The sequence below is a fragment of the Arachis hypogaea genome, chromosome 1 (genome assembly GCF_003086295.3).
Source record: "Arachis hypogaea cultivar Tifrunner chromosome 1, arahy.Tifrunner.gnm2.J5K5, whole genome shotgun sequence".
NCBI classification, from domain to species: domain Eukaryota; kingdom Viridiplantae; phylum Streptophyta; class Magnoliopsida; order Fabales; family Fabaceae; genus Arachis; species Arachis hypogaea.
Window position 1 is genome coordinate 9738288 of NC_092036.1, and position 19073 is coordinate 9757360.

At 26.4% G+C, this 19073-nt stretch overlaps 2 protein-coding genes across 2 annotated transcripts; one reads left to right on the forward strand and one right to left on the reverse strand.

The window, feature by feature from the left end:
* Positions 1 to 1124: 1124 nt before the first annotated feature.
* On the reverse strand, positions 1125 to 3888 carry LOC112795567 (protein LHCP TRANSLOCATION DEFECT). The gene is made up of 2 exons (XM_025837568.3): positions 3417 to 3888; positions 1125 to 1505 (listed from the first exon to the last, which is right to left on the reverse strand). Exons 1-2 carry the CDS (start codon positions 3699 to 3701, stop codon positions 1251 to 1253), a joined length of 540 nt encoding a protein of 179 aa, XP_025693353.1. The 5' UTR covers positions 3702 to 3888; the 3' UTR covers positions 1125 to 1250.
* A 10103-nt stretch (positions 3889 to 13991) lies between these two features.
* LOC112795574 (SKP1-like protein 1B) lies at positions 13992 to 14675 on the forward strand. Its single transcript, XM_025837580.3, has one exon. The coding sequence runs from the start codon at positions 14074 to 14076 to the stop codon at positions 14539 to 14541; it is 468 nt and encodes a 155-aa protein (XP_025693365.1). The 5' UTR covers positions 13992 to 14073; the 3' UTR covers positions 14542 to 14675.
* The last annotated feature ends 4398 nt before the right edge of the window (positions 14676 to 19073 follow it).

The window sequence follows — 19073 nt, forward strand, 5'->3', positions numbered from 1 at the left end:
TAATAATAATATTTAATAGTTATTTTTATTAAAATAATATTTTATTATAAAATTTAAACACTTTATAAATTTAGTCACAAAAAAAAACACTTTATAAATTTATTCTCTCATATCATCCATGCTACAAATATATTAATAGCAAAAATTTATATAAATGTCCCATAATTTTGTTCTTTTTCTTTTTCCCTCAAAATTAATTATCGTTATTTATTAATAATTAAGGAGATTTTGTTTATTAATAATTAAGGAGATTTTGTTGACCCATCATTATAATGGATTTTTAGTTTTGAGTATTATTCACTAAAAAATGATTAATAGAGCTTTTTGTTTTTATACAAAAAGTCCATATAATGAACACATAATTTTGGTCATGACATTTCCTTTTTTGTCCTACAATAAATTCTAGAATTTATAACAATCAGTCTCAGTAAAACCTGTATACTCTTTTTCATATGTCATCTATTTACAGGACAGTCAAATTTTGGCCACCAGAAAATTTTCCTATATATATACCCATCAACTGAATTTTAAAAATTAGTTTATGAAAAATTATATTCCATCTCTAAAATTTAACCTGATCTTTGTCTATTTTTAATAACATATATTGATCTTGCTCTCATCAAACAAAATGTTTTTCCATTTAATACTTTTATATTTTATAAAATATAAAACTAAATGTCCTTTAAACAAAACACTATCCTCCTTTAAAAGAGAATTTAGAGAAGGTCAATGTCACATGCAAAAATAGGAAGCGGTTGCAACTAATGCATAAAACCTCAAGAGATATGAATAGAGTTAAGTTTTAAAGGGTCCATCAAAATGATGGGATATACTAAAATAGTCTTGAGATCCTATTATGCTAATTACGTCCCTAAAATTGATAAAAGTGTACTATGTTAATCACTTAATCCCTCAATCTTTGTCTATCAAGTGACTCATCAAGCAGTTGGGGAATAGCATAGTGCATTTTGACAATATCAAGGGCGTAATTGGTGTAGTTGGAATCTCAGAGACTATTTTAGTGCACACGATCAATCTCAAGGACCACTTTAGGACTTAACTCGAGATAAGTGTAATTAGTAGTCTAAGCTTAGTCATGAGTTTATAGATACTAAAGACTGATATGGATTAAATGCTTAATTGCTTGTGATAAATGGCTAAAATAATACCAAACTAGCACAGTTCAAGAGTTATCATAGTCTGAACAACTATGCTGGCTGAACTAGCATGGAATGGAAACAAACTACTCATCATGCTCTTTGCACTGAAAAATTAACAATGAAATCTTTGATTTCATCACTAGCCCTATCTAGCGCCGTTCGACCATCGGCGTCTTTTACGTCGTATTTCGCTCCGGCTCGCAGGAGTTCCTCGATTTTAGGCTTGTCACCTTCTGAGGCAGCTAAGAGTAGTAGGATGTCCACAGGGTGGATGTTTTGGTTTAGAAGAGCCTCCATTTTATCATATGTTCCTTCAACGGCAAGCATCCCCATATAATTGAAATACTGTAAAAATGTATTATGATATGAATATCAAGTTTTTTACTACTGTAAAGGACTCCTAAAAGGATTTCTCAAGCACACACAATTTCAGTTTGAAAACTGTTTTTTAGAGTCAAAAGTGGTACACCCATAGTAACTAGGCTCTAATTAGAATTAGAGCTATAATGGGTTATTAGGGATTAATTTCTTGATTAGGTCTATAAATATATGGACTACCCTAATGTCCTATCAATGGAGATTGAAACTTTAATAATATTTCTTTTCAAAAATACCCTCATTTGATTTTTCAAATCCCAAATCTATCCCTTAATATCCATATTTATCTTAAACTAAACATAGTACCGAGACATAACTCAGTCCAATATATTTCACATCAAACACAATACAAAGACGTGGTTTAGTCTCTGTCTCATAGTCTCAATTTCCCTTACAAACGCAGCCTAAGGGCATTCTCTTGTGGAGTCATGGACCGACTCAAAGAGGGGTCTAACACAAACCTATGAATATCCGAAATTCATTAAACTCTAACTAATCTTAGCTCGAGCCAAGTTGGCCAACTGTAGGATAAAGCCTTTTCAGCACTAGATTTCCATCTAAAGTACTCAAATCTGAGTCCTTATTTAAGGGACCAGGTGCCAAATAACTTGCAATTACCAAAGATGGTGCTTCCAGAAATGAATTCACAAAACACAATAAGAATATGACAGTCAACAAACATTAAAGAAGGTGGGAAAAGCATATCAACAGCATATTCAGTAATAGTGTTGTCCTAATTATAAACTCAGAAAGGTATTAAGACCATTCGAAATAGTAGAAATAGTAGAACAAAGGAAATAGCGATGAAATGGCATCGAGTTAAACATCAAGATTTTTCAGTGTAGAGATAGTAGCTGGCCCTGATTCTGATTTCTGAAGTCCTTACAAAACATATATATGTATACTCAAATGCAGAATTGAAGAGAGAAGATTCTAAACAAAGTTGCAATGTTTTTATTGGATTTACCATTCATGTGCCTTTACGGCTTTACCTAATAGCTTAAATTTTTGAGAAAAATTGTTTCATGGAAACCATGCATATCTTATCTTGACTCACATTTAAGTCATCTTAACAAAAATTTGACAGAACTATGCAGTGATTAAGATGTAAAATTTTCAAACAAGAAGTCATCATATATATTATATCCCAAATATGTATGATATCAAGTGTCATCTAACATTCTCTTTATTGTTTAGTATCACAATGTAAACCAAGAAATCCATTTTTATTGTGATCTAAAAAATGGTTCTTTTGGTTTGCATTTTCATTCTTTTGTGTGTTTCATTGTCAGGGTTTTGTTTGTTTCAATTTTCACTTCTACCATTTCTAACATTCAAACGGATACAATCTTTCAGGTCGGTGAAATGGCTATTTACTATTAGAATATCATAATTAGGGAACAAAATCAGAAAAATATCAAAGAGAATTAGAAACAAATCAATGTAATTTATTAGGATATTATTCTATAATGAGTGTACTCTTAGCTGACTCTTGGTCTATATATTGGTAAGAACTTTGTAACAAGAGTACGCTAAGAGTACACTCGTTATGAAATAATATCCTAATAAATTACATTGATTTGTTTCTAATCTTCTTTGATATTTTTCTGATTTTGTTCCCTAATGATGATATTCTAATATTTACTATTCACAAAATCATGACACCAGAAAACACTGAAAATCAAAATAAACAAAAATTTTCAATCTTTTATGTGCATTGCCACAACAATTATCATCATATTGGACAAGTTTAATCAAGTTTTTCTTTGGCTTGTTATATGATATTGAAATTGGATTAAAACTGGCATCATTATCTATTACACAAATGACATAAAAAATTGGATAAAAGTTTATATAGAAATTAAATGAGATAAGAACCTGTTCAACATCATCTCTATCAAAATCATCACGGCTTTGGCTACCATAAATTCCAGCACCTTCAGCATCAACACCATTCTTACCAAACTTGAACCAGCATGTGGATTTGGAACCATTGGAGGGTCCAATCATAATAATACCAGAATTTGTGGTTCTCAACCATCCAACCCTTTTTCTGCTTCCAAGAAACTCACAACTACCCAACCTGTTTGTGGAAGCCAAACAGGACTTAGACTTAGAATAAGTGGTAATGGGTTGGTGGGTGATGCATGTGATAGAAGCCATTGCTGTGTTCAAAGTTTTTCTGAAGAACTAGTTTCACTTATTCTCATCTTCTGAGTGTGTTATCCATCCACATGTCAGAATTAGAGAGAATCAAATGATGTTTTTTTGTTTGTTTTTGGGATTGATGTGAAAAACAAAAAGCATTTTGGGCCCTTCACATTTGGTTGGTTTTAGTATCTTAATCCATAGGTTTTTTGGTTTATAATTTTTGCAGCCTTGAAACTCTTATTTGGTCCACAAGATCTTTTGTACTTTTCTCTTTATCTGAATCTCAAAAATGACTCACACATGGACACATCACTAAACTGGCATATTTGTACTTTCCAATAATATAATAACAAAAATAAATAATAGTTTGATTATTATTGGCTAAGTGCAAGATATAATCACATGTTAGACACATGCACACATCACTGATTTTCTATAAAGAATGCAAATAACAGTTGTTTTTTCTAGGGGTGTTAAATATAAACTGATATAAATTAAACCGTTTATTTAATCTAATTTAAATTGAAAATTGATTAAAATCGCATTAATTCGGATTTGATTGGATTTTATTTTTTGCAAACTGTTGGATCGGATCGAATTTTGAATCTATTTTTCATAACCGATTCAATCCAATCCAAACTGCACAATGTGTTATAATATTATTATTTTATTATTATATTTACAATTATACTTATAACATGTTCAATTTTTATGTATTTTTTTATATTATTCATGTATTATTATTATTTAATAAATATTTTATGTTCAAAATGTTATTTATTTATTTATTTTAACTAACCTATAATTTTATTTCTATTGTTATCTTATCATTGACTTTTTAAGATATTGTTGAAACTTATTATATCATTGTTGATTATTTAAAATTTGGTATTGAGACTTGTTATATGTATTTAATTTTTTTAATTTATAAAACCACAAATCCAATCCAATCCAAACTGCTTGAAATTGGATCGGTTTTAATTTTTTATTTTAAAAGCATCCAATCTAAATTGTACCGCAAATAAAATTAGTATTCGCATCGAATGAATTTTTTATTCAACCGATTCAAACCGCACTGCAAACATCCTAATTTTTTCCTTGTAGTACTTTACATAACTATACTCACTGCTTAATTTATAAATATGAGACACTATGACGTTAGGTTACTATAATACTATTGTTAAATATTTATCTTTTCTCAAATTTTTTTTAATATAGAAAAATTAGTGATATTTCAACAAAAACTTTACAATTATCCTCATAAAAAATATTTTATTTTAATCATTAAATAATAAATTGCATAATTTAATTTTAATATGTTATAAAAATATTATTTTTAATCATACTTTTAAACAAAAATATTTATATAAAAATATTTTTGATATTTTTATTAAAATAAATGTCAAAAAAAATAATAACTATTATATTTAGTAAAAAAAAATAAAAAGTGATAGAATAAAAATTTAATTAGTATTAGTTTAAATATTAATCCAATATAAGAAAAAAACATGTAAATATGTAATACGTATTCTAAAAATTTAAATAAATTATAATAGAATTAATAACCACAACAAATATTAAAAAAAAAGAACTCTCCCTATGAGTAAGAAAGGATTACAAACGTGAGTACACAAATATGTCCAAATTATAGTCTATGGTTTATTATAATACGTTAATTTGTTACAAGGTTTAGGGTTTTTGATATAGTAAAAATGTATGTACAATTAGTTATCAACTAATTTTGATACGAAGTTGATAATTATTAATAATGTTTTAGTTAAATTTATTAAATTATCTAATAATTTTTAATTATAAATTTTATGTAAATTTTTACATTTTTATATTTTTTATATAAAAATAAAAATTTATGTGCAATTAATTTTATATAAAATTAATAATTAAAAGTCATTAGATAATAATTTAATTAAATCTTTAAAATTATTTAATAATTCTCAATTATTAATTTCACATAAAATTAACTACACTTGAGTTTTCACCTTATACGAAATGTTATATACTTTCATGTGAGTTTTTATCTTATACGAAATATTATATACTTTCACGTGAAGTTCCTGTACTCATGTCATGTAGAGCCTTTTCGATTACTGGAGAGATTTCAGAGAGAAATTAAGTGAGATAAATATAAGATGAGAAAACTTTACATCCAACTCAAAACCTTAAAATGTCAAATTAATGCATCTCTTATCTTATAAACTCTCCACTCTTCCTTGTTTTTTTATGTGAAACTAATTTTATGCCCTCCTCACACTTGTAACATTAACACTTTTGTACATAATATAATAATGGAATATCTTCAAACCTATGTGAAAGACTTGAAAAGGTATAATAATCACATACATTCACAGGTCAAGTAAGAATTTGTTGAACCAAATTAATTGTTATATTATAGACCGTTTGAAAAGTTTTAAATTTTTTTTTTTTGAGTTTTTGACTTATAAAAAATAATAATATTAATGTCTGATATAATTTTTTAAATTAAATTACAATTTTTTAAAAAGTTATTAGGAGTTTATAAAAAAATTAAAAAAAATAACTTCTTTTATATTACTATTACTTTTTATCACATTTCTATAAAATAAACACTTTTAGAATTAAAAATATAAATACAAAATAATTTATTTATAAAATATTTTTAATATAATTATTTATTATTTAAGCTATTTTTTAAAAAATAACTTAATTAAGCCATTTATCTAAATATATATTTCCACGTGAATGAAGCACAAATTAATTAGCAGTAGTTTTTAATATTGCAAATCCAATTTTAAATTCTCATTAAAAGACAGACTAGCTCATAACTTTATTTTTATTCTGATTTAATTTTCTACATACTCTTCTAGCTAGTAACACATAATTGATAGTTTTCTTCAATATTAAGAGAAGAGCGAGAGCATGATAATGAAGGGGCATGCATGAACAATGTTGGTTTCAAAATCTAACTAACATAATAAATTATAAATCCCAATTTTATACGTAAGTTAGCACTAGATAAAGATAGTTTTATGAGTCTAAATATTTGTTTGGATATCATTAAATTAATAAAAAATATTTTTTTAACGAATTTTTTTTTGTTTTTAATGTGTTTGTCTAATAATAAAAATAAAAATATTAAATTTTTTTGATAAATTATAATTTATATCTTTTTTTAAAATATTTTTTTAAATATATTTTTTACATAATAAATGAACAAAAAAATATGTTTATCTTATTTTATTCAAATATAATTAATAAATAAAAAAATCTTTTTATATGAAATATTTAAATATAAAATTATTTTTATTATAAAAGATCTTCTAACAAAAAATTATTAAAAAAATATTTTTTAAAAATACCATCCATACAAGTCCTAAAGTCACTAATTTAATTTATTACATAGTCAAATACATGAAAATTAATTACACTCTATATTATAATACAATCCCGTTAGATAATTAACAAGGATCCAACTAATCGTTAATTGAGTTAGACTTCAAAATCCACCACAACAAAAGAAAAAAAAAAAACTCCAATTATCCTATTTTACCTTAATTCAAATTTACTTTACCCTAAAATTAAAAACCACCCAAAAATAATTAGCTTTGAGGAATTTTAGAAAATGTTAAAATGCAAAACAATAAAGATACCCAAGGTTTCAAGAAAATAAGGATTGACATGTTTAAAAAAAGGTGAATTATAATATACAGATTTAAATTTATAAATATTCTTATAACATAATTTTTCTTGCAACACGTGTACTATTTTGTCTTTATGTTGGGCCAGGGAAGCAATTTGGCCAGCTACGGTGACCTAGAAAGTGGTGAGTTTTAGGAAGCGCCGGTCACAATGAGGCGCAGCATTAGCCTGTCCTCTCTAACACAGGTTACTGCTTTGCTAGTGGGTCTTATTCAAAATTTCATTTTGACCTTAGCTAAGAAGATATATTATGTAGTAGTCTTCGATACTTGATATATTTTCATTTTTTCCCTTTTTTTTTATGTTAATGGGCCATAAAAGATCCAGGTAAGTAAATAAGTGATGAACACTCATAAAAAGATGGGCCAAAATTTTGCTTAAATATTTGTTAAATTATGAAAAAAATTTTAAAATTTAACTAATAAATTCACACTGGTTAAAGAATAAATACTATTTTATGAAATAAAAATCTGGAAAAATTTAATATAAAAAAAAGTCTGAGAAAAGTTACTACTTCTGTAAATGAACATGGAGAAACCTTAAAATTTTTTGGCTTTTAATAAAATTCTCATTTTACAAGGAGAACCGTATGAAAGGTTAGTTTTTATAAATAAAATTCATCATCCTAATCATTATAATAATTAATTTATCTTTTTAATATTATTTTATGTGTTATTGGTTTTATTTTGATTTTCTTTTACAGAAAAATATTAAGATATTTTTTAAGTATTGGTGTAGACTAATAAAAATTTTTTACCATTTACAATTTTTGAAATTTTAATCTTTCAAATTAAATTCTAAGTAATTATATTTTTCCATATCATTTTAAGAAATTGAATATATCTAATTATTAATTTGGTATTATTTTATGATTTGTTAGTTTTCTAATTAATTCTTTTAAAAAATATATATTCAATATTCATGAAATATTATAATTTTTAATATCTATCATTTTAAGTATAAAAATTTTAATTTTTGATTTAATTATTAAATATTTATCAAATTTTTTTAGATAATTTTTTAAATTAAAATGTAAGTTTCATATTGTCAATATATTATTTCATAGAAATTTTTTTTACATAAATATAAATATTTTTTAATTATATATAATTTTTAATTAAATATAATTTATTTAAATAAATATAAATATTTTAAAATTAAATTTAACATATATGATAAACGTTAGCTAATAAAAATTTAAAATTAGTTCCATTAACATATGTTAGTGATGTTGATGCTAAGTCCACCACAACTATATCTTTTCTTGAAAATCCAAAGAGAGTAGTGGTTTATCCACATTCTTGTCTTTTATCCACATTCTTTTTTTGTTTTTTTTTTATAGTTTATTCAAATTCACGTTAAATTTTTTAAAATTTTAATAATTATTCAATGAATTCATTTTGAAATTGATATAAAAAAAAATTTCAAAAGTAATTTAACATTAATTTAAATCATCATATAAAAATACATCATTATATAAATTATTATATAAATGTATACCCAAAAATCGTTTATATATATATATATATATATATATATATATATATATATATATATATATATATATATATATATATATATATATATATATATATACGGTTCCATCAAAATAATAAAAGAAAAAAGACATCTGCCAACCCAACTAGGTTCAGTCTCTTCACAAAAATATATTTATGCACTTGCCATATATAATGTCGAATTTAAATATTCACCCAAGACCATGGAGCAAAATTTTAATACTGAAGAGATTTCATTAACCTGTTGGCCAGTCAAAAATTACACCTCAGACCTACACAATACTGCTAAAAATAACACGTGTCTCATAGAAATTGTGCCAACATCCAAAAAAACACAAGGCGTGTGACACGCCTGATTAAGGCAGACGCACCCTAAAACTCACCCCTAGAAAGTTAGTAGCTTGGCTTGGTTAGGCACAATAAAGGAGAAATCATTTATGTTGTATTGGACCTTTTGTTGTATATAAGTTGACCCTTGAGTCTCTATTTTTTTTTTCTCTTTAATGGGTCCTGCAAGAAAAAAAATTAAACTTTTAATAACAATAATAAGATTAATTAGCTAAGATAAAAAATATTAATTAGCTAAAATATGAATTTAATTTTAATTATATAATTATTTTTTACAAAAAATATGGCATATGTATTTTTTAATTGATGGAAAAAATTAAAAACTAATTCTATATAATATATATCAAAGAGAGCTTTTTTCTTGTATAATTCAAAAATGAAAAAAGAGTTATATGACTTTCTTTAATTCATTTGTAAATTAATATTCTATGAGAAATTTTTTAGAATTAGCAATTTTTAGTAGTTTTGGTCATTATTTAGCCAGCACAAATATTAAATTATTTTTAACAAATAAATTTTATTAATTTATGTATGTAAATTTTAAAAAAGATAGGTGCAAACTGTATTAATTTATGTGTATAAAACTCTAGTAAATATAAAAACAAATTATATGTTTTTGTGTATAAAACGTCTGTAAATATAGATATAAATTATTATTAATAAAAAATAATAATATTTACTAACGGCTATATAGCATTGCTCATATTCTAATTCAACTTACCATTTTTTTATCCATAATTTAATATTCTTTTTAGTTACTTGCAAAATTTATTTTATATATATATAATACTTAAAATTGTTAATAATTATAACAACATTTTATTTATTCAATTATGAAGTATATTTAAAAATTGGCATTATGTTTTCAATTATTTACATATTTATTTAACTATGTTTTCTATTAATCTGTTAAATATTTCTAAATTCTAATAGTATTTAAGTTATAACTTGATACATGTATTAAACTGACTAAAAAATACAAACAAAGAAAAATTTTATAAGAAGAGTTTAATTATGCAATGTTTATATATAAATGGTTCTTGGGTTTGATTATAGTGAAATTGACTTGATTTTTTTTAATTTGTAATTAAGTGAAATAATTATATGAGTGAAAAAATTTGGAATAAAAAATTGGAGAGTTATGTATTTATAATGTACATTATCTTTAATTCTTAGACCAAAAAGCACAATTCAACTCCCTTATAATATTTTTTAACCGTATGTAAATTAATTAAAAATGTATTTTATTTTTTTTAAATCAAATTCAAAATTTTAATTTCTATTACAATTAAGAAACTTTAATCCTGAAAATAGTTATTTTAAAATATAAAAAATTAAATATGAAGATCATGAACTCATTTTGAATCAATACTTTGTTATTGATTTTATTTAATTAATAAATACTACATATTAGTAATATGCATAATTTAGATACTGTGACAATAATTAATACAAACAATTTAAAATAAGTTAAAGAGGAGAATTTTTAAAAATTATAAAAAAATGTATATATTATAAATAAAAAAATGTCATTTTAGTATCTTTTAAAAAAGAAGAATATTTTTTTTTTAAATTTTATCAGCAATAATATATAGTTATAGATAAGTTTTGATTAATATTATGATTAATTTATTACCAATATATTTATTTCACTTATTAATGGTGGAAGATTGTTTCTAACTAGAAATTAAAGACTCGTTTTTGACAAAAACACTATATGTTCATTGTCAAGTTGACATAAAATTAGAGTTCTTTAAGTTAAAACACTTATTTAATGTTAATTGAATGTGTAAAAGTATTATAACCTCACTGGTAGTTAAATACTAATCAAATTAACTTATAGATAACGTAAAATTGACCCCAAATTTAAAAGATTTTTTTTTAATTCAAATATTAATGTTGTTGTTGTTATTATTGTTATTGTTATTGTTGAAAGATTAAGTTACAATAGAAGATGTTATTATTTTTAATGACCCAATAAAAATTGATGACCAAATTTTTAATTTAATCAACTAAGTCAAATTGAATTTACCAATTCGGCTAACAAGATCAAACTAGATTTAATAACTATGCTAAAAACAATTTTTACTAATTTTTTTATCTAAGAATTTAATTTCATTAAATAAAAAATATGAGGGTCATCTTGGTTTCTTGAAAATGTAATTTTTTTTTTTGATAAACAGAAAAAAGCGATTACACATTAAGGGGTAAGCTTTAGCTTATATTGTTTAAGATTTAAGAGTATAAGACTTAGGTTTAAGTTTAGGGTTATAATTATTATTGTTTTTGTAGAGGTTGGTGGTTGTATAGTTCGTTTGTCGATAAATTTCTGCAAGCTTTCCTTCGAGATGAGTTATATGTCGGTAATAAGAAAATAATGAGGTGGATATCTGTAAAAAGCACTCCAACGCTCAAGTTAATAAGTGAATAATAGGTTTTGCAAGTTGTAATCATTTAAACAATATTTTTACCTTTTTTTTTATATCGGAAATGGAAGATAATGGTTGAGTTATGGGTGTTCATGGATCGGATCCGATCCGCATATCCGCGGTGTTTATCCGAATCCAATTCGAAAATTGTGGATATAGATCCGATATGCAAGGATATCGGATCCAATCCGATATGCAAGGATATTGGATCCGATCCGATCCGCACACTAATCGGATCGGATTGCGGATTTTGTGTATGTATGCATATCCGATCCGTATATCCGCGTATCCACAAAAATAAAGAAATAAATAAGTAAATATTTTTTTTATGTTTTATTTCAACTAATAATTATCATATATGTTGTATTATTTTAATTTATTATTTAAGAAAAGTATGTTTAATATTATTTTAAGAGTAAACATATTTAAAAGAATAGAAAAAATGAATTTTATTGATATTTTTTAATAAAAATAAACTTTTTAAAAATATTTTTGTATTTTGCGGATATATCTGATCTGACCTAATCTGCAAATGTACGGATCGGGATCGGATCCAAACTTAAAAACTGCGGATATTGGATCCGATCCGATCCAATCCGATGATTTTAGTGCGAATCAGATCGAATTTTTGGTCATATCCGATCTGATTCAATCTGTGTTCACCTCGATAAGTCTCCAAGTAATTTTGCCATTAACGAAGAGTAATAGTGTATTTGAGTGTTTTAATATCTGCTTTAATGATTATTATTGATAACCAATCTATAACACTCTTGGCCAAATTATAACGTATGACCGATTTATAATAATCATATCAATTATGATTTTGTAAGCTTTACATTTTAAAGTTTTAGGTTTAGAGTTTATGATGTTTTATTATTTATTTATTTTTTTGTTTTCTCTTTTTTTTGTTTACTTTTAATAGCAGGTTAAATTTATAGAGCACTACACTCTTTATTTTTTTAAAAGTGTACACATTTGTCTATACTGATATACTAATATTTGATGCATTGACTCTCAATTTATTTTATTTATATTTAACATAATAATATACACAAAAAATAAGATACTAAATCAGTGTATTGATGAATTAAAAAACAATTAAATATTACGTTTGATTAAAAAAATAATATATTGTAGATAGAATTAGATAAAAAACTTTAAAATACGTGTATAATTAGAATTCAAAGATCTTTAGCTTGCGAATAGAATAAAATTAAATTTTAAAAATAATTTAAACACGCGAATAGAATTAGAATAGAATCTAAATTCTACTCTATTATTATCCAATACATTGCTAATCCAAAAATCATTATTTAAGATTTAATTTAAAATTATAATTATTGCTAGTTATTTTTAGGAATTTATGGTACTGTTAACTAATTATGTAGATATTTATTTATGAAAATGTATTTAAAAAAACGTGTAGTCTTTGTTAAAGATATTTTTTTCGGTTCCGCTATGTTACCAACAGCATATCTGCCAACTTCTGCCAACTCTTATTTATAATTGTGTTTTATGGAAGTGTGTTTGTGGATGTGTCTAATAAAAATGTCTTTTTATAATTGTGTTTAATAGAAGTGTCTTTATAGATATATTTTCTGGATGTGTCTCTTTATATATGTATTTAAAATATATTAATTATTAGACACATCTAAAAACACACTTCCATAAAACACAAATATAAATAAGAGTTGGTAGAAATTGGCAGATAATATGTTGGTACCCTATACTTTTCCTATTTTTTTTGATAAACCTTTATTAGAAATTTATATTACTATAAAATTGTTATTAGGCAAAAAAAATCTTTAACAAAAAACAATCTTTAACAAAACTCTTAAAACTTTTGAATAAAAAATAAATAAGATTATCAAATTTTTATATATGATCACTCAAATATGTTTTTAGTCAAGCCAGTCTTTTCACAACCATGTCACAAACTCTGGTTGCTACAAAAATTTCAGAAAAAATCTCTGTACTTTGCATCTGTATCGCAGTGTGATCCTTAAAAAAAATATGAAATATTTTATATAAAAAAAGGATTAACCAGAGATTATTTTTCTATTTTAATTCATGACAATAATAAAAAAGTCTCGTAATCCATAAATTTAATTATAATTTTAGTTTTTATTATTTTATCTTATCTTATCTTTAATTATTCTTATCTTATCTTTATTTACTTTTATCTTTTTTAGATAAATACTATATATATATATATATATATATATATATATATATTTACCTTTATAATTAATTCAATTCAATTCAATCAATAAAATTTTCGATCTCTTTTCTTTTTCCTAGTTTTATCATCGAAACGAAAACCTAGGGCTAGGGATTTTACCTTTTCACAGCGAAAGGGAACGAGAAAGAGGATCAATATCTGATATCATTCGAATCATGTCGTCGACGAGAAAGATCACCCTCAAGAGCTCGGACGGAGAGGCGTTCGAGGTGGACGAGGCGGTGGCGCTGGAATCGCAGACGATCAAGCACATGATCGAGGACGATTGTGCCGATAGCGGCATCCCTCTCCCCAACGTCACCAGCAAGATCCTTGCGAAGGTCATCGAGTACTGCAAGAAGCACGTCGAGGCTGCGAACGCCGAAGAGAGGCCTAACGAGGAAGACCTCAAGACCTGGGACGCAGATTTCGTCAAGGTTGACCAGGCCACCCTCTTCGATCTCATCCTGGCTGCGAACTACTTGAACATCAAGAGCCTGCTGGATCTCACATGCCAAACTGTGGCAGACATGATCAAGGGGAAGACTCCTGAGGAAATTCGTAAGACATTCAACATCAAGAATGATTTCACTCCGGAGGAAGAGGAGGAAGTTCGTCGGGAAAACCAATGGGCATTTGAATGATTTGTTAAGCTTTTTAACATTGTCTTCAAATCTCTGCCTGTGCTTTTGTTTTGCTTGTCAAAGATCTGCCATGTGCATTGATCCTATGCTTATGGTTGTTTGCCTTTTATCTATCTGACTATTTTTGTTGACTATGTTCACTGAACACATGTATCTTTCTTCGTTGCTGAATCTTAGGGTGATGACTTTTTATTGTTGTTATGAATTAAAGTAGAAGAGTAGTTTAATAATTTGAAAAATTTTCAATCATCATTAATAATTTAAATACTATAAGAATGGCACATACTAAACAAGTGTTAGTGAAAAATATTTTAGAAATCTCATAAAAGAATGAAAAATAAAAGTAAATGTCATTATTGAGACTTGAGAGCAACAATCTGAATCAATTATACGACATTAGCAATAATAATTATTTATAATTTTTCAAACGAACATAGATATATTACATTAAAATTAAACTCTAAACATATCTATATGAAATATGTATGGTCTAAATAGTATTAAAATAATACACCCAAACAAGTCAAGAAAAATATCATGCTCCATGCCTGTTTGCACGTTGTATAATGAAATTTACTTATTTAAAAAATTTAAATTAATAAATATTAAAGACTATCATTATTCAATAGTTCTAAATTTTCAAATTGTTAAAGTTTCAATACTATATCGCGATGAATTCACTAATACAAAAATGTTAAGCCAAAATAGATGAATGATTATATATCTTAATTACACAATAATATATTATTGTTTAAATCTAATATTTATAATATTTTATATCAACCAATTTTCATTTAAATAAAATAGAACTTATATTTTATTAAGTGTCATTAAAAATGTATCTATCTAGCTAGTACCATCTTTGAAGGTATATTGTATGCTAATTATGCACAATGAAAAATTTTAGTAGATCAATCTTTTTTATTAATATTAATTAATTTTTTATTGATTATGTTAATATTTTTTATATTATTATAATATAGGATTTAAGCTTTAAAATTTAGTTTTTAATAATATTTAAAATTAATCAAATATTAATAAAAAATAAAAAAATTATTAGTCGTATATAATTAGCTAGTAACTATTCTCTTCTTGATAGTTAACTTACACCTATAATTTTTTTTTCACTCATACTTTTCTTTTTCTTTTTTATTTATTATGTTACTAGTATATCTCATTATATATATTTCTTAAAGTACTAGTACTACAAATTATTATTTTGTCAAATATTTTTAACTCGCAACACGTCATTATATATTGTTAATTATTTCATGCATTGAATAGTAATAAGGATCGGATGTTGATGTGCTTACCCTAAAATAATATATTATCGTGTCTAAAATTATACCAAATCTTAATAAGATATATTTTGTATCATATTAAATCTTAATCAAATAATTTTGTATGTAGCTTCCTATAATATATTGTGGGTAATGTTTTATCCATTATTCCTCAAATAATAATTGTTACTTGTTGTCTAAGTTATTAAGATAAAATATATACATATTTTCTATACTAGCTACAAATAATATATTAAGATTAATTTTAATCCACTGTAAAATACATGAATTAAGAAATAACTTGACTTTAATTTCATTCCTAGAATTTAATTAAGATAATCTCGATTATCTTATTCTTAGTAAGTTGTGATCTCTATACATATATATCCATAACAAAAAAAAATGTATCTCAAATTAACAATAAGATTTTGGTATATAATTTATACACATCAATATTTTATTATAAATATCGGTAGGCGTTGTAATTTTGTCACATTTGGTCAACAATATTTTTAATTTTTATTTCTACTAATAATAAGTCAATAATAATACAATGGCCAACAAAAATTATTCACTTCACTTAACTCTTATCGTAGCTTGCATCGCCACCATGACGGCAGTGGTAGCCGGAATGCGCATGATGACGAAGACTATACCTTCATTATCATGCAATGGGACGATAGGAGAGTGCATGAAAACAAAGAAGGAATTTGAGATGGATTCAAAGAGTAACATGAAGATATTTGAATCAATGAAAAAAGTGATAGGAAACAGTGTAACAGGGAGGAATAGAATTCCATGCTCGAAGAATGATAATACCACCAAGAATTGTAGTCTGGGTCCTCTTGCCAACCGTTACAACCGTGATTACAGTGTCTTTAATCGATGCGGGAGTAATGGTGGTGGTGGTAGCTCCACCCATAGTTAAATTATTTATCTTCTTCTTCTTAATTATTTATTTGGCTATCTAACTAGGTTTAATTTATGATTATTTTTTGTATATACACTTTGATTATTATTATAGGACCCATTATTAACAGCTATTAGTAGTAGTTTGTTTTATATAATAGTAGTGTTATGATTTCGTTTGTTTCAATTTAGTTTAATATTCTATGTAAATAGAAAAAATTTAACAAAATAAAAGAAGAAGAAGAGTCTCTTAATTTAGCTTGTTTTCTATGTTACCATTTAATCTCTCTTACTTTACTGTTATTATTTTTTTTAACTTTTATTTTTTATTATTCATCCATAGAAGAATTTCTATTAATAATGTCATTTTTGTAGTTTTTGTTTTAGTCAATATATATTATGTAGTTTTTGTTTAAACGCTTAGATATTAGGTTACTGATCTTGCCTGCAAAATAGATCGGCTTCAACTATCTGGTGTCAACCGAGCTATATTCTTGGAGGCTGAACGTTCAACTCTTGAGTCTGAGCTTTTTTCTTGTGTTGTGGTGTGAGAGCACGAGCAATGAAGAGGAGGAGGAGTGTAACTGCAAAAGCACTCCAAAGTTTAAGTCAGTATATTGTCTTATTCGAACTTACTCGAGAGATACTTTACCTTTCTTTATATAATGAGTTTTCTTCGTCTGTTGCGTCCTTGGTCGTAACGTCGGTCTTGGAACGGCCAATAATGTCATTGATTACTAAGCCGTTTATATGTCGGTTATGATAGAATGTTGTTGTTACCGAGTTGTGGCTCATAAAATTCGAGTTGTAACGGGTGATAAGGAGTTATAACTCATATTGATGACGGTTACGAGGCCGAGTTATAACTCGTATTAATGACGACCATATCACAGCCCCCAAGTTTAGCTTGAGGAGATATTTTTTAATGAAGCAGGTTGAGCTTTGTGATGAGTTATAAGTCAGTTGAGTAGGTTGCTGAGTGAGCCCCCAGTTCAACGTACTTCACTAAAAGAAGTTTATTATTTGTGACGTGGAGAGTCGTGTCCCATTTTTTATTGAGAAAAGAGAAATATTAGTGATTGCATTAAAGGTTTGTTGGTTTTCAATGCTCTATTCGTCGTTTGATGTGACTGAGGGAGTGATTTTATCATCTGGAAAGTTTTTTTGTCTTTGGGATTATTAATTTTGTTGCTTGGAGTCATACCTTGATATTTTTGACGTTTTGATTTTCTGCTTCTTTATGAAGAATGAGAAAGAGAGGTATGATTTTGTCTCTCTGCTTCTGATTTCCTTCTTCATTCTTCTCTGTTTCTATTTTTATTCTAGTTTTTGTTTTATAATGGGTTTTGAAAAGGAGAAAAAGGATAAGATATACTGGTCCTATGACTGGGTTGGGGAGGATGTGAAGTCTCGAGTCTCCTTGTTCCGTGATGAGGCTGCTGTGAAAGAGGTGAATGTAGCAAAGGTAGTAAGGGTTGGCTCTGGAGTTCAAGTTGAGTTGTTGCCATGTAGTGTTGATGATAGGGTTTATCACCGGGGAGGGGGGTTCGAGTTTTTCTACATGCACAACTGTGTTCTTGAAGAGCTGAGAGTGAGGTTGCTGTTTACAAAGTTTGAGTGTCAGGTTTTAAAACAGTTAAATTGTGCTCCATCACATCTTCATCCAAATGGGTGGGCGTTCCTTCGTTCCTTTGAAATCCTGATGGAATTTCTTGAAGAAGTACCATCTGTTGATCTGTTCTTTTCTTTATTTCAAGCCAAGGGGGTGTGGAAGGGTGGTTGGATAAATTTCAATAGCACCCCAGGTTTTGGTATTTTCAGGCTGTATAAATCCTCTTTTAAGGATTTTAAGGAAATGTATTTCAAAGTTAGAGGCTTGGAAAAAGATTTTTCTTTTTACATTGATGAAAATCTGGCTGAGAAATTCCCATTGTTTTGGTGCTCGGAACATCAAAATATACTCGGACCGGAGGTTATATCTCCGAGAAATGTTTGTTTGATTGAGTTCCTGGTTGAAAATATTGATTGTAAAGATCTAATTTCGATGTATGAGTTGTTGAAGTGGGAAGAGGATAAAGATGCTGTTTTAGAGTATTTGGGTGAGTTTTGAGATTTTCTCTGATGTGTGTGTTATTCTTCTATGAATGCCTAAAATGCTGTGTTTTTTGCAGGTGGTAAATATCCAGGTGTTTCAGCTGCGCCTTTGAGGTCCCGTTTTAAGAACAAAAATTTGGAGAAGGAAGTGTCATCTTCTAACCCTGAAAAAGTGGCTGTGACTGGAGAAGTCACTCAACCTCATCGGGGTCGGACAAAAGTGATTTTGAAGAAGAGGAAGTCGGACGC